The sequence below is a fragment of the Gadus macrocephalus genome, chromosome 16 (genome assembly GCF_031168955.1).
Source record: "Gadus macrocephalus chromosome 16, ASM3116895v1".
Lineage (NCBI taxonomy): Eukaryota > Metazoa > Chordata > Actinopteri > Gadiformes > Gadidae > Gadus > Gadus macrocephalus.
In genome coordinates, this window is record NC_082397.1 from 151,885 (window position 1) to 173,701 (window position 21,817).

Sequence of the window (21,817 nt, forward strand, 5' to 3'; positions counted from 1 at the left end):
AGAGAGAGGAGGAGAGAGGAGAGAGAGAGAGAGGAGGAGAGAGAGAGGAGAAGAGGAGGAGAGAGAGGAGGAGAAGAGGAGGAGAGAGAGGAGGAGAGAGAGAGAGAGGAGGAGAGAGAGAGGAGAAGAGGAGGAGAGAGAGGAGGAGAAGAGGAGGAGAGAGAGGAGGAGAGAGAGAGGAGAGAGAGAGAGCAGAGAGGAGGAGAGAGGAGAGAGAGGAGGAGAGAGGAGAGAGAGAGAGAGAGAGGAGGAGAGAGAGAGGAGAAGAGGAGGAGAGAGAGGAGGAGAAGAGGAGGAGAGAGAGGAGGAGAGAGAGAGGAGAGAGAGAGAGAGAGCAGAGAGGAGGAGAGAGGAGAGAGAGGAGGAGAGAGGAGAGAGAGAGAGGAGGAGAAGAGGAGGAGAGAGAGGAGGAGAGAGGAGAGAGAGAGAGAGAGAGCAGAGAGGAGAGGAGAGAGGAGAGAGGAGAGAGGAGAGAGAGGAGAGAGGAGGAGAGAAGTGGAGAGGTGGAGCTTCAACACACTGGGATGCTCCAGAGGAACGTAGTCCACGTTGATGTCCAGGTTCCCTGGGATGGTCTGCAGCTTGCTGGTCTTCTCGGCTCTGCCCGGGCAACAATCACACGATCAGAAACCAGAGGGCAGACATCAAGACGATTTTAACAACAGGAGGAGGAGGAGGAGGAGGAGGGGGAGGAGGAGGGGGTCTTACTTCCTGTACTCTGAGACCATCTTGATGAGGTCCTCGGTGGAGATCTTGTTGCTCTCCTGCTTGAAGAGCGGCGAGAAGCGCGACTCCCTGTCCAGCGTCCCCTGATTGTCCTTAAACACAGACCTGTCCCCACCCAGATTACATCAGATTAACAGACCTGTCCCCACCCAGATTACATCAGATTAACAGACCTGTCCCCACCCAGATTACATCAGATTAACAGACCTGTCCCCACCCAGATTGCATCAGATTAACAGACCTGTCCCCACCCAGATTACATCAGATTAACAGACCTGTCCCCACCCAGATTACATCAGATTAACAGACCTGTGCCCGCACCCAGATTACATCAGATTAACAGACCTGTCCCCACAGACAGGCAGCATATTAATAACAGTGCATTAAAGGAGAGGTGTATTCATGTTACATCGTATTAATGTCCAACAGTATATTAAAGGAGAGGAGTATTCATGTTACATCGTATAAATGTCCAACAGTGTATTAAAGGAGAGGTGTATTCATGTTACATCGTATTAATGTCCAACAGTGTATTAAAGGAGAGGTGTATTCATGTTACATCGTATTAATGTCCAACAGTGTATTAAAGGAGAGGTGTATTCATGTTACATCATATTAATAACAGTGTATTAAAGGAGAGGTGTATTCATGTTACATCGTATCAATGACCAACAGTGTATTAAAGGAGAGGTGTATTCAAGTTACATCGTATTAATGTCCAACAGTGTATTAAAGAAGAGGTGTGTTCCACTGACCTGATGCACCAGGCGAAGGGCATTCGGTACTTCCCAAGTTTACTGCAGAACTGTTTGTTGGACTTCAACATCTTCTGAACGGTCTGAACATGAAAAACAGACACTCCGTTACAATGGGGGAAAAACCCAAAACAGGGAAATCAATCTTACAAAACTGTCAGATCTAATATTATTTGCATAACTAACCCTGATATTTGAAATACAACACATGATTATAGCCTATATCAACCAATAGCCATAAAAAAAATCATTATGGATACGGTACACTATAAATACAAAAGAGGACAATAAGTAATTAAAAGCGTTTTCTGACCTTACTGGAGTCTGTGTTCTTGATGTACGGCTCAGCGCTACAGGCTATGTTTCCCATAAGCACTTTCTCCACCCGGGCTAAGATCACAATGTCCGTGTGCGGGTTCGTCACCGAGAAAATGGCCTGCAAAGAGCACCATCACAGGACATCAGAACAGGTTCAACACAGCAGGAATCACAGCCGGAATCACAGCAGGAATCACAGCAGGAATCACAGCCGGAATCACAGCAGGAATCACAGCAGGAATCACAGCAGGAATCACAGCAGGAATCACAGCAGGAATCACAGCAGGAATCACAGTGAGCGCAGTGTAGAACCACAGCAGTGTAGAACCACAGCAGTGTAGAACCACAGCAGTGTAGAACCACAGCAGTGTAGAACCACAGCAGTGTAGAACCACAGCAGTGTAGAACCACAGCAGTGTGTGACAGAGAACAACTAAAGGTGTAACTAATGAAGGGTTAGGACAGTATGACCGCTGCGGTCCCCCGGCCGGCGGGTCACCTGAGTGGGGTAGCACAGCCACTGTTCCAGGTCCGGGCTCAGCTCACAGTCCCCTGACCTGCTCTCAGCAGGGGGGGCGGTCTCCGGGCCCCGGGGGGTCACGGGGCTCCCGGTGCCGTTGCTACAGACCCCGCCGCCGCCGGCTCCCGGCCCCAGCATCTGCCGCACCGTCTCGTGGTTCAGGTCCACGTGGAAGTCAGCGGACATCTTGCGGCCCTCGCGCACGTCCAGCAGGGCCAGGGTCACAAAGAACGGCTCGATCTGAGAGTGAGACAGGTCGGTCAGGGAGACGGGTCACAGTGAGACAGGTCAGTCAGGGAGACGGGTCACAGTGAGACAGGGCAGTCAGGGAGACAGGTCACAGTGAGACAGGTCAGTCAGGGAGACGGGTCACAGTGAGACAGGTCGGTCAGGGAGATGGGTCACAGTGAGACAGGTCCGTCAGGGAGACGGGTCACTCACAGTGAGAAGGGTCACAGTGAGACAGGTTAGTCAGGGAGACGGGTCACAGTGAGACAGGTCGGTCAGGGAGACGGGTCACTCAGTGAGACAGGTCGGTCAGGTAGACAGGTCACAGTGAGACAGGTCGGTCAGGGAGACGGGTCACAGTGAGACAGGTTGGTCAGGGAGACGGGTCACTCAGTGAGACGGGTCACAGTGAGACAGGTCAGTCAGGGAGACGGGTCACAGTGAGACAGGTCGGTCAGGGAGACGGGTCACAGTGAGACAGGTCGGTCAGGGAGACAGGTCACTCAGTGAGACGGGTCACAGTGAGACAGGTCAGTCAAGGAGACGGGTCACAGTGAGACAGGTCGGTCAGGGAGACGGGTCACAGTGAGACAGGTCAGTCAGGGAGACGGGTCACAGTGAGACAGGTCGGTCAGGGAGACGGGTCACTCACAGTGAGAAGGGTCACAGTGAGACGGGTCAGTCAGGGAGACGGGTCACAGTGAGACAGGTCGGTCAGGGAGACGGGTCACAGTGAGACAGGTCGGTCAGGGAGACGGGTCAGTCAGGGAGACGGGTCACTCACAGTGAGAGAGGTCAGTTGCAGTAAGGTCATGCATGTGATTAACTCGAGGTTCCCCGCCCCCCGCCTCACGTTGGTCATGGCCCCGGCCTCGGCCTCGTTGAGGCAGCCCTGCAGCGTGAGGCCGAGGGACCGGCAGTTCAGCATCAGCCTCCGGCCCAGACGCTCCTCCAGAGGGCGCGCTGAGCCCGCCTCCCCCCCCGCTGCCTGGGGGCTCCGCAGGACCTGGGACCACACCACACACACACACACACACACACACATTTATTTTACAGTCATGGGCCAAACTGTGTAGTATATGAAGACAGACAGACAGACAGACAGACAGACAGACAGACAGACAGTACGTACGGGTGTGTCCGTGTCGAGGGAGAACAGGTTGAGCCTCTCCTCCCGGCGGGCCGAGCGGACCGCCTCCTCCGTCTCTGAGATGTACTGCAAGAGGGGGGGGGGGGGGTCAGACAGACAGGGCACAGGGGGGGGAGACAGACAGGGCACAGGGGGGTGTCAGACAGACAGGGTACAGGGGGGGGGGAGACAGACAGAGCACGGGGGGGGTCAGGCAGACAGAGCACGGGGGGGGTCAGACAGACAGGGCACAGGGGGGGGAGACAGACAGGGCACAGGGGGGTGTCAGACAGACAGGGTACAGGGGGGGGGAGACAGACAGAGCACGGGGGGGGGTCAGGCAGACAGAGCACGGGGGGGGGTCAGGCAGACAGGGCATAGGGGGGGGAGGGGGGGTTAGTCCGACAGAGGGTGGAGGTTAGTAAGACGGAAAGGGCACAGAAGGGGTCCAGGGAAGGGCCCAGAGGGGGAGGGGGGGCAGGGTTAGTGGTCTAGGGGGTGGGGGGACACCCACCTTGGCCAGCTCCGGGTTAATCCCATTTTCAGCCGTCTCCTCGCTCTCAGGCAGGATGCCATTGGACAGAGACATGTCGAAGACATCTGGAGAGAGAGAGAGAGAGAGAGAGAGAGAGAGACAGAGACAGAGACAGGGAGAGAGAGAGAGAGAGAGAGAGAGAGAGAGAGAGAGAGAGAGAGAGAGAGAGGGAGAGGGACAGAGACAGAGACAGAGAGAGACAGAGAGGGAGAGAGGGAGAGGGAGAGGGAGAGGGAGAGGGAGAGAGAGAGAGAGAGAGAGGGAGAAGGGGAGGGAGACAGGGAGGGAGACAGGGAGACAGAGAGAAAGAGAGAAAGAGAGAAAGAGAGAAAGAGAGAAAGAGAGAGAGAGACAGAGAGACAGAGAGACAGAGAGACAGAGAGACAGAGAGACAGAGAGACAGAGCGAGAGAGAAAGAGAGAGAGAGAGAAAGAGAGAGAGAAGATAAATAATCAGCGGTCTTCCATCGCTCTCTATGAGGCCTGTGTTCCCCTCCCGGTCTGCAGGGCCGTCTGGAGGGGGGGGGGGGGGTGTAGCCCGGACCGGACAGGGAGCGAGGGGCTAATCAAATGAACTTGACCTGAAAGGAAGTATTGATCGTTTCCGCCGAGCAGTGGCGGTAAATCACGGCCCCCCCACAGCCGTTAACACCCGTCCTGTCAGGACCGTCCCGTGGCCAATGAGCTGCTCTACTCCTAGACGGATCATTAGAGTAAGGTCCCCACTGACGGGCCTCCTGCCCTGGCCCTGTGTCCCACCAGGTGTGTGTCACCAGGTGTGTGTCACCAGGTGTGTGTCACCAGGTGTGTCCCACCAGGTGTGTCCCACCAGGTGTGTCCCACCAGGTGTGTGTCACCAGGTGTGTCCCACCAGGCGTGTCCCACCAGGTGTGTGTCACCAGGTGTGCGTCACCAGGTGTGCGTCACCAGGTGTGTCCCACCAGGCGTGTCCCACCAGGCGTGTCCCACCAGGCGTGTCCCACCAGGCGTGTGTCACCAGGTGTGTCCCACCAGGTGTGTCCCACCAGGTGTGTCACACCAGGTGTGTTACAAGGGGTGTGTCACCAGGTGTGCCACCAGGTGTCCCACCAGGTGTGTGTCACCAGGTGTGTCCCACCAGGTGTGTCACCAGGTGTGTCCCACCAGGTGTGTGTCACCAGGTGTGTCCCACCAGGTGTGTGTCACCAGGTGTGTCCCACCAGGTGTGTGTCACCAGGGGTGTGTCACCAGGTGTGCCACCAGGTGTGTCCCAACAGGTGTGTTTCTGTGCTGCAGTAACACCGCAGAAGGCTCCAGCAACACGTTTATTCTTACTCTTTTTACTACAAGCTGCTCAGCTGGGGCTTTCGTCAGTACTGGGGGAGGATGTGTTCTGGCTAAAGCTCGCTACCAACAGAACGTTAATCGAGTCACCGTACGGTTCTGCATTAGACCGGAGCCAGGGTGTCCTCACCTGGCCCGTCCCATAGTCACAGACTGCCCTTTGGTTACCCCATAAACCTCGTCTATGGTCCGCCCCCCCGTCTGGGTCAGTTCACCGCAGGAGGTCCGGGGCCTACCCTGCCGGTGGTCCGTGAGGTCCTGGCTCTTGCGGTCGGGCGTGGGCCCGTCGTGGGGGGTGATCTGCAGGATGCGGGCCAGCGTGCTGATCCAGTCCTCCATATCCTGCTCGCTCTCCGCCGCCAGGACAAAATACGTCACCTCGTTCATCTTCAGCTCAAAGGCGTGCTTCCTCAGACGGTTGTTCTGGAGAAGCAGGAAAAGGAGGAGGAGGAGGAGGAGGAAGAGGAAGAGGAAGAGGAGGAGGAAGAGGAAGAGGAGGAAGAGGACGAGGAGGAGGAGGAGCAGGAAGAGGAGGAGGAGGAAGAGGATGAGGAAGAGGAGGAGGAAGAAGAAGAGGAAGAGGAGGAGGAGGAAGAGGAAGAGGAGGAAGAGGAGGAGGAGGAGAGGGAGGAAGAGGAGGAGGAGGAGGAAGAGGAGGAGGAGGAGGAAGAGGAGGAGGAGGAAGAGAACGAGGAGGAAGAGGAGGAGGAGGAGGAAGAGGAGGAGGAGGAGGAGAAGCAGGGTGGCCGGGAGGAGGAGGAGAAAGAGGAGGAGGAGGAGGAGGAGGAGGAGGAGGAAGAGGAAGAGGAGGAGGAAGAGGAGGAGGAAGAGGAAGAGGAGAACGAGGAGGAAGAGGAGGAGGAGGAGAAGCAGGGTGGCCGGGAGGAGGAGGAGGAGGAGGAGGAGGAGGAGGAGAAGCAGGGGGAGTGGGAGGAGGAGGAGGAGGGATACACATACAGAATCACAGACCGACGGATGGACAATGGAAGACATTATTGCGATGAGGTTTAGCTGAGGTTAGACGTCAGTGTAACAGTGAGATCAGATCACATGACCTGAGGGAACAACAGATGAATGCTGTCATGGCATCTGTCTAAACAATGTTTCACAAAACGTCTTCTAGTCTGTCTGTTATCTTGATCTGTGTTTGTGTGTTTGTATTCAGGCGTGTGTGTTCGTGTGCACGTGCGTGTGTGTGTTGACCCCACCTGCACCACACCAGTGCATGAATCCAGGAAGATGCATCCTTTGGGCTCTTTGGAGATCTTCTCGTCTTTGTAGAAGTTCATGATGTAGGAGCTGTCAGTCAGCTGGGTCAGCTGGAAGTAACGCCTCTTGAACGACTGCACAGAAATACACCAGTTTACAATGTGCAGAGTTATACTGGTTTGCAATGTGCAGAGTTATACTGGTTTGCAATGTGCAGAGTTATACTGGTTTACAATGTGCAGAGTTATACTGGTTTACAATGTGTAGTTAAACCGGTTCAGAATGTGTAATGTTGCACTGGTTTGTAGTTTAACTGTTTTAGAATGTGTAGAGTTATACTAGTTTGTAGTTTCACTGGTTTAGAATGTGTAGAGTTGCATCGGTTCGTAGTTTCACTGGTTTAGAATGTGTAGAGTTACACCTGTTCGTAGATTCACTTGTTTAGAATGTGTAGAGTTACACTGGTTTGCAGTTTCACTGGTTTAGAATGTGCAGAGTTACACTGGTTCATAGTTTCACTGGTTTAGAATGTGTAGAGTTACACTGGTTCGTAGTTTCACTGGTTTAGAATGTGTAGAGTTACACTGGTTCGTAGTTTCACTGGTTTAGAATGTGTAGAGTTATGCCGCTTTTCCACTGCATGGTACCAGCTCGACACGACTCGACACGACTCGACTCAGCTCGCATTTTTTGCGTTTCCACCGCGGTACCATGGTATCTGGTACCTGAAGTGGCTGCTTTTTCTAGTACCTACTCGCTCTAGGTACCAAGCGAGCTGAGCCGATGCTAAAAGGTGACGTCGGCAGACGGCCGGCGACTGATTGGCCAGAGAGTGTGACGAAGTCACGAGAGCGACATGGCAACCATGCTGGTAACATCCATAGCAGCGCCGCAGCCAACATGTTCCACTTCTCCAACTTCTTCAACATGCCGGCTAATAATAGTAATGTGATCGATGTCCTCCATTGTTGTTATGTGGGTTCTGTCCATGTGTGGGTTGCGTATGTGTTGTTTGCGTCGCGTACACAAATGCGTCACGGCCCTTTCGCGCAGCCGACCCCGCCCACGTCCAGGAGGTACTATTTGCGGTGGAAAAGCACCCGTGTTGCTACCGTGTCGAGTCGTGTCGTGTCGAGTCGAGCTACATGTGCGGTGGAAAAGCGGCATTAGAGTGTAGAGGTGATAGGTGGTAGGTAAGAGGTGATAGGTGGTAGGTAAGAGGTGATAGGTGGTAGGTAAGAGGTGATAGGAGATAGGTAAGAGGTGATTAGGAGATAGGTAAGAGGTGATAGGTGGTAGGTAAGAGGTGATAGGTGGTAGGTAGGAGGTGGTAGGAGATAGGTAAGAGGTGATAGGTGGTAGGTAAGAGGTGATAGGTGGTAGGTAAGAGGTGATAGGTGGTAGGTAAGAGGTGATAGGTAAGAGGTGATAGGTGGTAGGTAAGAGGTGATAGGTGGTAGGTAAGAGGTGATAGGTAAGAGGTGGTAGGAGATAGGTAAGAGGTGATAGGTAAGAGGTGGTAGGTAAGAGGTGGTAGGTGATAGGTAGGAGGTGATAGGTGATAGGTAAGAGGTGATAGGTGGTAGGTAAGAGGTGATAGGTGGTAGGTAAGAGGTGATAGGTGATAGGTAAGAGGCCTCAGCCCTGGGGTCTTACCCGGACAGTGATGCTGTTGTTGACCGTGCTGTTGAAGTTTCCTTTGTAGAGCCATCCTGAGCGGAACACCCCGATCCCTCCTCCACCCCCCCCTCCTTTAGAGGACGACAGGGAGGTGGTGTCCTGCGCCAAAGAAGACACACAGAAGCACCGTCAGGGAGCAGGCAGTGGGAGACGACCAGCGTGGAGCTGAGCTGGGGTTCAACGCTGCTCTGCTCCATCCAGGTCACTCCGGTATGAAAGCTGGAATGAGCTCTCTTTGGCATTAGCCAATAGAGCGGAGTTATAAAGGACAGCGAGAGCAATCAGAATGTGTGTCTGACTGACAGGTGTCACTCACCTCATCCTTATCAATGTCTTCATGGTCGATCTCAAAGGAATGCGAGGGCAGCTTCTCTGCTTTGTACAGTTTCCTAAAGGATGGACCAATGAGAGAGGCTCCAGTAAGGATGGACCAATGAGAGAGGCTCCAGTAAGGATGGACCAATGAGAGAGGCTCCAGTAAGGATGGACCAATGAGAGAGGCTCCAGTAAGGATGGACCAATGAGAGAGGCTCCAGTAAGGATGAACCAATGAGAGAGGCTCCAGTAAGGATGAACCAATGAGAGCGCTTCCAGTAAGGATGGACCAATGAGAGAGGCTCGAGTAAGGATGGACCAATGAGAGAGGCTCCAGTAAGGATGAACCAATGAGAGAGCTTCCAGTAAGGATGGCTCCCATGCAGTTAATAATATTAAGTGTGGTACAAATGCATATTCTTGGCTGTTGTGTGTGTGTGTGTGTGTGTGTGTAAGTTGGCTGTGTGTATCCGAGTGTCTATGTGCATCTGTATTTGTGTGTGTGTGTGTGTGTGTGTGTGTGTGTGTGTGTGTGTGTGTGTGTGTGTGTGTGTGTGTGTGTGTGTGTGTGTGTGTGTGTGTGTGTGTGTGTGTGTGTGTGTGTGTGTGTGTGTGTGTGTGTGTGCGTGTGTCTATTCTACTGCCAACAATAGGTTGTGGTGGGTCTCTAAAAGGCCGCCACCACCACTGGTTTCACTGGGCGCCGTCTCTGTGTGAGTGGGAGCACTGGGCCCAGGGTCTGTCGCCGACAACGGGAGAAGAACAACACGCTTCACCTGGCGCTGCTCCTACTTCCTGTAGGCCGTTACCTGGGCAACAGGCGGTAGTCTCCGGCGTAGTCGTCATACTTAAACTGGACGACGTTGAGCTCAGAGTTGTAGTACTTGCAGGCCTGAGGGGGAGGAAAGGGGGGAGAAGGGGGGGAGGAAGGGGGGAGGAAGATGGAGGAAGGCTGATTCATTATTCATACGGTGGGCAGAACCAGTTCATACTGCCTTATGGCCGTATTATGGCTTAGACCATTGGTTCTCAAAGTGCGGCCCGCGGGCCAATGGCGTCCTGCAGAAACATTCCTGGCTGCCCGCAATGACATACAATTTTTTTATTTTTTTTTTATTTTTATTATTATATCAATATTAATTTAAACAAAAATAAATAAATATAAAGGGAAAAGTCGACTCTCTCTAGCTTTCAATTAAATCCTGTTACATTTGTTAGTTTTAATCCGACTGTACATTACTTTGAAAGGATTGAACCTCAGTTTCGTGATTTAGACCACTGGGATGTTGACGGCGTTTCCCGCCAAAAAAAAAGTCCTTTGGCGCCCTCAGTCAAATTCTGGGTTCCTAAATTGGCCCTCAGCTGTAAAAACTTTGACCATAGCAACATGTTTTGCATCTACTGGTCCGAGAGCATATTCACCCTCCTGAACAAAGGAAAGGATGTATAATGAGTGCTTGTTGGATTCTTATTGCAGAAGTCATTCAGTATTGGGCTTGGTCATTCATTACAACTCGATTCCTACCAGTTAGCATGTCAGAAATGACAGTTCAGGCTTGTTATCAAGCATGTTATTAATGGTATACGTCAGGCATCTCCAAACGGTGGACCGCGGTCCGGGTCCGGACCAAGTGACGGTCCTATCCGGACCCATGACCAATTAAAAATAATAATAAAGAAAAAATAACAATAATAATAATCAATTTTTTTTGATTTCACTATACAAAGCATGATCATGTTAGTGAAATCATTTCTCACTGAAATACAAATTGAAAGGCAGAATAGTCTGTAGTGCAGCATAAAAACAGCAAAAAGCAATGATCTTCACAGAGCGAAGATCATGCACTCTCCGAACTCCCCCCCTCCCTCCGTCTGTCACGGCATGTGCGTAATAGCGTCACTCAGAAAATAACCAATCAAATTTTTTGTTTATCGGAAGACGATTTGGAATGAGAAAATGGCTTGCTCGAAAAAATAAGGAAAGTTGACCCCGAAAACAGACATTTTAAAGATGAATGGACTGACCAATACTTGTTCATTCTCCCGCAAGGCAGTACAAAACCTTTGTTGTGTCTTTTGTGTTGAAACCGTGGCGCTGATAAAAAGCGGGAATAGTAAGCAGCATTATGAATCCAAACACAGATCCTTCGAGGAAAAGTATCCCCAGAAGTCAGAAGTAAGAGCGTGGAAAATATCCGAGCTGAGAGCTCAGTATGAGAGTTCTACGCGTGTCTTCACACACTCATTTACAGGCCAGCAACGTGCAAATGAATGCTCACTTAAGATTGCATGGATTTTGGGGCAACATAAAAAAAAAATCAGTGACACGACTGTTGTGAATGAGTGCTTGAACGCCGCTGCCGAGACGTTACTTGAAGGTAAACAAAGGGATGAATTGTGTGAAAAAATAAAGCAAATCCCAATGTGAGCTGCAACGACAACCAGGAAATCCGAAATGTTATCAGATGACGCACTGTCACAGCTTCATGCGGCTGCTCAGAGTGCCCCATCCTTAGCCAGTGAGTCTTCAGATGTAACGGATAATGCCCAGCTTTTGGTTTATGTGCGTTGTTTCATCAAGACAAGAAAGAGACATGTGAGGACCTGTTGGGTCTGACACCACTTGAGACACTGTTTTGCTTACTTGAAATGAAGGCCTAATGCTCTTTTTGTGTTTATTTGAAATGTAGGCCTGGTGTACCTGTTTTGCTTGCTTGAAATAGGCCTAATGCACTTTGTGTTTATTTGAAGTGTAGGCCTAGTGTTCCTGTTCTGCTTACTTCACATGTAGGCCTTGTGCACTTTTTATGTTTACTTGAATTGCAGGCCTAATGTACCTCTTTTGCTTACTTGAAATGTTAATACGCGTTTCTTTGTCTTACTAGTTTTTCATGGTTAAAAGTAAGCTATTTGGAAATTGAAAATAAATACATCTGAAATTATACGGTAATATGCCGTGTTGATTGTATTTGACAAAAGAAGGCTATTGGGACGTGGTAGGTTCGGACCTTTCTTGGAAGGAATTTTTAGTAACTGGACCTTGTTCAATTTTAATTGAAGACCCCTGGTATACGTGCTGAGAGAGCCAGTGAAAACATAATGCAGGCTTTGTAGACACATGTCTGCTTTAGGAAGAGGAACCTGAAACTAGAAGATGAACACGGCCCAAAATAGATGACAAATCAGCCCACACACACACACACACACACACACACACACACACACACACACACACACACACACACACACACACACACACACACACACACACACACACACACACACACACACACACACACACACACACACCGCAACAGACTGACAGTTGAACCCACAGCTGGTGCTTCCCCAGCGTCCTGCTCAGGGGGACCAAACGGGGGGGGGGTTACCTGTCTGACCAGCAGACACTCGGCCAGGCCCTCCGCTCCATCGGGCACCGTGGAGTGCAGGCTGCGCCTCTCCTGGGGGACCGTGGAGACCTGGGGGGTAGAGGGGGGAGAGACGGCCTTAACTGCAGCCTCCCATGTTGGACAAGTTATTTTAAGTTTCAATTATTGACGTCTATGTTTAATATTTGGTTGATTAGTTTCTGCATCTCATTTGCTTCAGATGGGTGTGAAGAACAACATATTCAGACCAAAACGTCCTCTTTAAATAAGCATGCACACCCCAATCCTAGTAAATAAAGAACTATTCATCTAAATGTTGTCGGTCAATCTGAGCTGCGTACTGTGAACGAACATCGCACATTCTAACAGGACCATGATGGAGAGTGTGTAGGATCCATCCGTACAGAAAAGAAACAACCCCATCACTTACCCCAACCCCTCACTACAGTGTGTGTGCTACACAGTTACTCTACGTTGTACGTCCTTGCACATGTAAACAGTACTTAGCATTGTGTAGCGTCTTACCTAGCGGTCTTTGTTGTATACGAGGATGGGTTAACCTAGTGGGTTAACCACAGTGAACGTCCTCACTATGAACGTCCTCACTGTGGTTCTATGAACGTCCTCACTGTGGTTCTATGAACGTCCTCACTGTGGTTCTATGAACGTCCTCACTGTGGTTCTATGAACGTCCTCACTGTGGTTCTATGAACGTCCTCACTGTGGTTCTATGAACGTCCTCACTGTGGTTCTATGAACGTCCTCACTGTGGTTCTATGAACGTCCTCACTGTGGTTCTATGAACGTCCTCACTGTGGTTCTATGAACGTCCTCACTGTGGTTCTATGAACGTCCTCACTGTGGTTCTATGAACGTCCTCACTGTGGTTCTATGAACGTCCTCACTGTGGTTCTATGAACGTCCTCACTGTGGTTCTATGAACGTCCTCACTGTGGTTCTATGAACGTCCTCACTGTGGTTCTATGAACGTCCTCACTGTGGTTCTATGAACGTCCTCACAGTGGTTCTATGAACGTCCTCACTGTGGTTCTATGAACGTCCTCACTGTGGTTCTATGAACGTCCTCACTGTGGTTCTATGAACGTCCTCACTGTGGTTCTATGAACGTCCTCACTGTGGTTCTATGAACGTCCTCACTGTGGTTCTATGAACGTCCTCACTGTGGTTCTATGAACGTCCTCACTGTGGTTCTATGAACGTCCTCACTGTGGTTCTATGAACGTCCTCACTGTGGTTCTATGAACGTCCTCACTGTGGTTCTATGAACGTCCTCACTGTGGTTCTATGAACGTCCTCACTGTGGTTCTATGAACGTCCTCACTGTGGTTCTATGAACGTCCTCACTGTGGTTCTATGAACGTCCTCACTGTGGTTCTATGAACGTCCTCACTGTGGTTCTATGAACGTCCTCACTGTGGTTCTATGAACGTCCTCACTGTGGTTCTATGAACGTCCTCACTGTGGTTCTATGAACGTCCTCACTGTGGTTCTATGAACGTCCTCACTGTGGTTCTATGAACGTCCTCACTGTGGTTCTATGAACGTCCTCACTGTGCCGACAGCCATATGGTGTTGTTTCTCTTCTTCTGACTAATGTTCTTATTGTAAGTCACTTATTGCGAGTCACTTTGGGTAAAAGGGTCTGCTACACGCCCTGGAGGTAACTGATGAACGGCAGACAAGGTCTGCTAACCCCAACCCTAACCCTAACCCAAGGTCTACCAACCCCAACCCTAACCCTAACCCAAGGTCTACTAACCCCAACCCTAACCCAAGGTCTGCTAACCCCAACCCCAACCCTAACCCAAGGTCTACTAACCCTAACCCTAACCCAAGGTCTACTAACCCCAACCCCAACCCTAACCCAAGGTCTACTAACCCTAACCCAACCCCAACCCTAACCCTAACCCAAGGTCTACTAACCCCAACCCTAACCCTAACCCTAACCCTTATACTGATTGGTTTCATACAGTTACCAACATTTGCAGTAGGCCTACTTTTGGAGCATCAGAGGCGTTTGGCACAACGTCCATCTTATGATGTTATGCTATCCACGGACCGCTCGAATGCCTTCGCCCCCATCCTTGTACTGAATGTATTAAATGCATCGGAATTGTTCTCCATCATACTTTATATGTTGGTCTCTGCCCAAATATCCAAAAGACATTTCGTCTCCTCTGCGCTCCATGTTGAGCCACAACTCATTTTAAACGGGTCTGATAACGAGATACCGGTCTGATAACATCACATTGATCTTCGAATTTACCGCGCTAATCAAACAATATAACTAAACAATGAGCAATGGGAGCCTGTTGCGTCCAAAAAGGCATATTATTTTTAGAACGGGGTTGGACCGAGCGCGGTCGCTTTCACAGCTAAAGCGAACCGCACCAGGGTTCGTTTGGAAGCGAACCGAGACCTCTCCGGCTGGGTCTCGGACCGGCTGTTTGGTCCGCCCCAGAGTTCGATGGTTTGTATTCACACCAGCCCAAAAGGTCTGCACCAGCGATGTTTTTGGTTTGGCTCGAACCACACAAGGCAGGTGTGAATACACCCTCATCATAAGACTCATGGATACACCATCCCCACCCCCACCCCCACCTCCACCACCCACACCAGCCTATCAGATTACTCCTTAATGGGTATTGGATGTGTGTCTGGCAGAAGACGTTAGCTGAGCACCGACTGCACTAATGAACAAGTACAGGCCGAAGGAGCTGATGGGATGAGTTATCAGGCACGTCTGGGGCATCAAGGGAGGCAGATCTGTTTACATGTTTGTTGTTGTTTAATAAGGGCGTCATCAAACACACATTTATCAAACTGATAAACGAAAAGGTATCACACACTGGAGAACCAGCGAGGCGTTCTCACGGGCTGACCCGCTCATTCTGCACAGCAGGGTTTTCTGATCACATCTCAATGGGCATCGATTGTAGATCAGAGAAGTGGTTGTTGCTAACATACAGTATCGTATTGGCTTTGATCTGATGCATCTGTCTCTCTGTACTGCTTCCACACACACACACACTTACGGAGAAGTCGTTGTCAGGGAAGAGCAGTAGATCCCTGAGAGGATCCTCCTGCAGGTCGACCAGCAGCTCACAGATCACCGCCTCATAGTCCAGGGGATCGATCTGCTTCGGCTTCTCCTGCTGTACAACACACACACACACACACACACACACACACACACACACACACACACACACACACACACACACACACACACACACACACACACACACACACACACACACACACACACACACACACAGTTTAAAATACAGTTATACATTTAGGCCATTTATGACACGCTTTTATCCAAAGCAACTTACAGCAGTACATTCACACACCAACAGCGGAGTCAACCACGCAAGGCGACAGCCAGCTCGTCGTGAGGAGTTTGGGTAAGGTGTCTTGCCCCCCCCCCCCCCCCCCAAACACACACACACGCACACGCAGTTTAAATAGTGCTGGTGGGCTGCATAGGGATGGTACCATGGATTTAGATGCATTACATTCACGCCATATTAACACAGGCTAAAGAACAATAAGTGTAGGGCATTTACTGACATTCACACACCATACATTTTTATTTTAAGATTGATCCTATTTGCTAAAGTGAATAGAAAAGGGCTTTTTATCAGCAATGAGTTTTGAAGTGATATGCTTTATCACATTAGCAGGAAATCACTGAAGAGCTATCAATGGGTGTGGCTGTTCCATCAGGGCACAGAAAGAATTGATCTTGTAACGTCACACTGGGCAATAAAGGTGGTGCTGGTAGTGGAGTCAGGTCAGCTAACCACTGACACTTAGACAGAGAGGACTTCAAGACCATTCCAAAGCCCACTGGGAGCTCCAGACTGGAGCTGCTATCGGCCACCACATCGCTGCGTTCCACCTTAAACAGCCAAACAAGGCACTTCCTGTGTAGAGTTGTGAGATCACAAAAACAACTGCAGATAGGACCGCAGTATTGCAAAATACGATTATTGGATTTAAGCCTCATGTTTCGTCAAAAGGGGAAGATAATCATCTTAGTGAGTCAGATTTTGTCAGACATATGGGCAAATATAAAACCACATCTTAACACATATATAGATATATTTGAATGAAATATATTGTATTAAAACTTAACCAGGCTTTCAATACAATGAAGAGAAACCAAGATGATGATCTGAAATACACCGGAGCACTTCAACACACCATGAGCAGAAACTAAATGAGTTAAAACAAATCTCAACAAATACAAATACCATAATGACTACGCTCAGAGATTATGAGCCATGGAACACCAGCTCTGTCAGAAACAGAAACTAACTCAAGACAGGGGGCAGAAACTCTCTGTGGTCATGACAAGGGGAGGAAGTAATGATTCTGTTCATACGCACGCATGAAACCAGAGCCCTGCTGCCACCACAGGCCTGCAGTCGCACACCAAAGCTTTCTGAGAAGCAGCCGGAGCCAGTAGGAAGCTGCACGCTGCTGCCACTAAGGGCCACACACATGAGCCAGGCTCTGCTCCTCGACCGTTGGAGCCCACAGACCTCGGGCTGCCTGAAACGTGCTCAAGATAAACATTAACAAACTAAGTTGTAAAGCATCGGACATTTGCATGACCTCCACAGGGACTAGAACTCTGAAACCCTTGGCGAGAAGTGGTTCAATAAATTGATTATGAATCAATCCTTAATCAATCTAACGCCCAACCAATTACTGGTGATTCCATTGAACAACCTGTCAACGTGGCAAATGCCGTTGCAGCAAAGTCAGACCAGTAAACTATTGCAGTGTGGTTTACTGAGTCACTGATATGTTTTGAGTAATCCTGGTGGCTAGGGGGACATTGTTACATCCAGTAGGGCCTGACTACTGCCTGACACATCCAGTAGGGCCTGACTACTGCCTGACACATCCAGTAGGGCCTGACTACTGCCTGACACATCCAGTAGGGCCTGACTACTGCCTGACACATCCAGTAGGTTCTGACTACTGCCTGACACATCCAGTAGGTTCTGACTACTGCCTGACACATCCAGTAGGGCCTGACTACTGCCTGACACATCCAGTAGGGCCTGACTACTGCCTGACACATCCAGTAGGGCCTGACTACTGCCTGACACATCCAGTAGGTTCTGACTACTGCCTGACACATCCAGTAGGTTCTGACTACTGCCTGACACATCCAGTAGGGCCTGACTACTGCCTGACACATCCAGTAGGTTCTGACTACTGCCTGACACATCCAGTAGGTTCTGACTGCTGCCTGACACATCCAGTAGGTTCTGCCAGCAGCCTGACAGCAGCCTGACAGCAGCCTGACAGCAGCCTGACAGCGCTCTCCGGGGACAGGCCAGGGTAGGTTATGACCTCAATCTGTACCACGGAGCAGCCCCCTCACTGAGGCCCCTGGACGGGGGTTTGGAAAGACAAGACGATCACTGGTGCTGTTCTCACACTGGCTCAATACAAGAAGGGTTACCCTAAGAGGTGAAATAGTAATATCCATAAAGGTCTTCACTTCCTTGATACAACATCTGAATGAAGATGAATGAGTTTAAAACTACAGCCATTTCATGGAATGATCATTTTCATTAAAACAGACAAAAAGGCATCAAATCTAAGATGTATTTGATGAAGAAGACGAGGACAGGAGCGATACATACTACACTCAGATGGTTGAAGTCCACTCTGGTCCGCCTGCTCTTGGACTTCTTCCTGAAGGTGATTCTGTTCCTGAGGCTCATCATGCCAAAACCCAGCAGCACAATAGTACTGTCTTCTAGAGTGTACACCGAGTCATGTCCCCCCTGCAGATCAGCCTCTCCCGCGCGCCTTAAGGTGACTGCTGAGCTCGGAGCTGAACTCACAGAAGCAGAACTAGCCTCCCCGCTTCTGGGGGTGTGTGTGTTGTGTTCGACCGCGTGGAGGAAGTGGATTTTTGATGTCATGATCACACAACCGTCATTCATTCACACGCACTCGCTTTTACAAAAAGTGTGTGGTGCATCTACAAGTCCAACTAACCCCAACCCCTGCATGTGTCTAAGTGCTCCATGCACTCCCTAGACCAGTAGCCAACGTATCACTGAGCCCAACTGGCAAACGCTGCGATTTATGGGCTCACGTTCTCGCTCTGATTTACACCTGCTCTACCGGTTTATGACACGCCCTATGACCGTTACACACAAACACAAACATCAAACAAACACTTATATACGCAGACAGATGGGTAGATAGAAGAATGTGCACACACACACACACACACACACACACACACACACACACACACACACACACACACACAGGAGAGAGGAAGCAATGGTTCTCTTTGTGCCAAACCGTTGAAGAAGTGACACATAATAGGTATAAAATAAAAACGCAAAACGAATCACCCATTACCCCCCACCCCATACCAATCCACACACATTCATGGCTGGAGGATACTGCCGTCCAAGGCAAAAGACTTGTGCAACATAAGGATTTAATTCTGGTGCTTCAGATCCAGTGGTTTACAGTAGAAGTAGGTGCAGGTGTGATGATGGCTGGGCAGGAGGGGGGGCTGAGGAGCTGTTTGCTTGGGGAGACTGTTTAAGGGGAGCTTTGTTGAGGGGCTCTCCTCCTGAAGGGAGTTGAAGAGGAGGTCTGCAGGATGTTCCCACACACACACACACACACACACACACACACACACACACACACACACACACACACACACACACACACACACACACACACACACACACACACACACACACACACACACACACACACACACACACACTTCTATGGTTTTGTACACATACAGCAGGAAATGATCACTTTTGAGAGGAACAAACTAACTGTTGATTGTTACCCGGGCTGCTTTAGTTGTTGTCACTGCTAATGTTATTAAAAATATATAGATATATAGTATTATGCATAGATAAAGTAATGTATTATACTTTATCTATTATATAGATAAAGTAATGTACTACACCTTATCTATTATATAGATAAGGTAATGTATAATACCTTTTATACAACGGGGGGCCTAAATCCAGCGATCTGATTGGTTCCTAACTGTTGTACAATGAGCGTATACATAACTGCTATGACGCCCGATCATTTTGTGAAAGTATCACTCCGCGCCTTGAAGTGGAAACCGTTACAACCGTTCTCTCGGAGGGACGCTAAAGTGTGTTGCATAGCGACCGTCGTGCATTTTGAAGGCAGCCAGGAGGGACTACTTTTTGGTAGTCTTTAATAAAACGGCTACTTTGACTTTCTTGGTTTCTTTTTAAAGGTAGTGTGTCTATGACTTTCGTTTCGCCATAACAGTAACCGTAAAAGCAATAGAAGGGGGTCGCCGGCCCTCCGCTGCACGTCGGGGCAGGACAACGCCCCTTAACAGTGGTATAATGAGCACATACCACAGCCTGGCGGGATCTGTTGCTTAAATCTATTATATAGATAAGGTAATGTACTACAGTACATTGTGCTGCTACAGCGGCAGTAAAGCAAAGAACACTTTGAACAGCATTAGACTTTAGGTGCAGTGGACCGACAGAAACAGAGACTAGACAAACAGAGACGCTCTCCGTACGTCCAGATTGAATAAGTCTTACAGTGCTTAGACCAGTGAAACATAACTGTTTACAAACTGTTTAGCATTGACCATCGGTCACTGCATCCATCAATCTATAAAAGGATTGATCTCTCTCTCTCTCTCTCTCTCTCTCTCTCTCTCTCTCTCTCTCTCTCTCTCTCTCTCTCTCTCTCTCTCTCTCTCTCTCTCTCTCTCTCTCTCTCTCTCTCTCTCTCTCTCTCTCTCTCTCTCTCTCTCTCTCTCTCTCTCTCTCTCTCTCTCTCTCTCTCTCTCTCTCTCTGCTCGCTCACTGAGATCTGTCCACTGAAACATCACTGAGCAACAGACAGACAGACAGACAGACAGACAGACAGACAGACAGACAGACAGACAGACAGACAGACAGACAGACAGACAGACAGACAGACACAAACACACAGAGAGAGAGGCTATTCCATGTTCAGACACATCTCGTCCTCAACAGCTGATCTGTATTCTTCAAGTGTTGAGTTAAAAGCTTATCGGATCAACTCAAAGAAAAATAACACAAAATGTGGAGAAAGTGTGCGAGGGGTCAAAAGAAAGAAAGAAAGAGGGAGAGCGAGAGGGATGGAAAGAGTGAGAGAGACAGACAGCTGAGGCAGCGTCGAGACGGAAGCGGACAGAAGGCACGGTTGTGGTTCCCAGCCCTGGCCTCACTCACAGCGCTGAGGGGAAGCGGACAGAAGGCACGGTTGTGGTTCCCAGCCCTGGCCTCACTCACAGCGCTGAGGGGAAGCGGTGCTCGGCTGTTGTCCTCGTAAACAGAGGGCTCAGCAGGTAAAGGACCAACCAGCTGCTGCTGGGTCACCCACCTCCTAACCAAACTGTCCACATGGACTGAGATGAACTGTGAGGACGGAGAGCTACGGGGACAGCCCCTCCAGGGCCCAGCTCGGAGGTGGAAACATAAATATGTGATTATTCAGCAAATATGAATCATAGCAATAGACGTATATAATAGTAATGTGGTGGTGAGGCTATCACAGTGGGATTCACTGCATGCATAAAACAGGAGGGTTCCAGCTCTGGAGAGTCTAACATTGTTGTCTGGCCATCGTTTACGATGGATTAGAGCCCCATTGTTTCTAAACCTCAGCTATGCTAACGGCGCTGTCGTGATTCTTCATAAACAACCTCCTGATTGGTCCTGGGGCTCCGGCCTGCTGGCTCTTTGGTTCAGACGCCTTCTGGGGCTCCGGTCCAAACCGAGTGTCAACAGGCGGCCGCCCAGCAGCGCCCGGCGCCGACCTCAGGGTCCAGCGCCGACCTCAGGGCCCAGCCCCGACCTCAGGGCCCAGCCCCGACCTCAGGGCCCAGCCCCGACCTCAGGGCCCAGCCCCGACCTCAGGGCCCAGCCCCGACCTCAGGGCCCAGCCCCGACCTCAGGGCCCAGCCCCGACCTCAGGGCCCAGCCCCGACCTCAGGGCCCAGCGCCGACCTCAGGGCCCAGCGCCGACCTCAGGGCCCAGCCCCGACCTCAGGGCCCAGCCCCGACCTCAGGGCCCAGCCCCGACCTCAGGGCCCAGCCCCGACCTCAGGGCCCAGCCCCGACCTCAGGGCCCAGCCCCGACCTCAGGGCCCAGCCCCGACCTCAGGGTCCAGCCCCGACCTCAGGGTCCAGCCCCGACCTCAGGGTCCAGCCCCGACCTCAGGGTCCAGCCCCGACCTCAGGGTCCAGCCCCGACCTCAGGGCCCAGCCCCGACCTCAGGGCCCAGCCCCGACCTCAGGGCCCAGCGCCGACCTCAGGGCCCAGCCCCGACCTCAGGGCCCAGCCCCGACCTCAGGGCCCAGCCCCGACCTCAGGGCCCAGCCCCGACCTCAGGGTCCAGCCCCGACCTCAGGGCCCAGCCCCGACCTCAGGGTCCAGCCCCGACCTCAGGGTCCAGCCCCGACCTCAGGGTCCAGCCCCGACCTCAGGGTCCAGCCCCGACCTCAGGGTCCAGCCCCGACCTCAGGGCCCAGCCCCGACCTCAGGGCCCAGCCCCGACCTCAGGGTCCAGCCCCGACCTCAGGGTCCAGCCCCGACCTCAGGGTCCAGCGCCGCTGGCTGAGTG

General features: G+C 50.9%; 1 protein-coding gene across 13 annotated transcripts in view; it reads right to left on the reverse strand.

Annotated features, from left to right (window-relative positions):
• The window catches only part of dock10 (dedicator of cytokinesis 10), an 82,673-nt gene that overhangs the window by 35,022 nt on the left and 25,834 nt on the right, over positions 1-21,817 (reverse strand). For 3 of the 13 annotated variants that reach the window (XM_060074257.1, XM_060074256.1, XM_060074253.1), the window contains exons 1-16: positions 17,820-18,359; positions 15,183-15,302; positions 12,127-12,216; positions 9,547-9,629; positions 8,739-8,811; positions 8,399-8,521; positions 6,742-6,876; positions 5,770-5,956; positions 4,191-4,276; positions 3,680-3,763; positions 3,401-3,553; positions 2,299-2,559; positions 1,795-1,917; positions 1,482-1,564; positions 709-831; positions 521-600 (exon numbers count right to left, since the gene is read on the reverse strand). In XM_060074257.1, the coding sequence (XP_059930240.1) occupies positions 521-600; positions 709-831; positions 1,482-1,564; positions 1,795-1,917; positions 2,299-2,559; positions 3,401-3,553; positions 3,680-3,763; positions 4,191-4,276; positions 5,770-5,956; positions 6,742-6,876; positions 8,399-8,521; positions 8,739-8,811; positions 9,547-9,629; positions 12,127-12,216; positions 15,183-15,302; positions 17,820-18,125 (2,110 nt within the window). In that variant the 5' untranslated portion in view covers positions 18,126-18,359. Of the gene's footprint in view, positions 1-520; positions 601-708; positions 832-1,481; positions 1,565-1,794; positions 1,918-2,298; positions 2,560-3,400; positions 3,554-3,679; positions 3,764-4,190; positions 4,277-5,769; positions 5,957-6,741; positions 6,877-8,398; positions 8,522-8,738; positions 8,812-9,546; positions 9,630-12,126; positions 12,217-15,182; positions 15,303-17,819; positions 18,362-21,817 lie in introns of those variants that run through there. The other 10 variants (XM_060074263.1, XM_060074261.1, XM_060074266.1 and 7 more) reach the window with 5 other exon arrangements.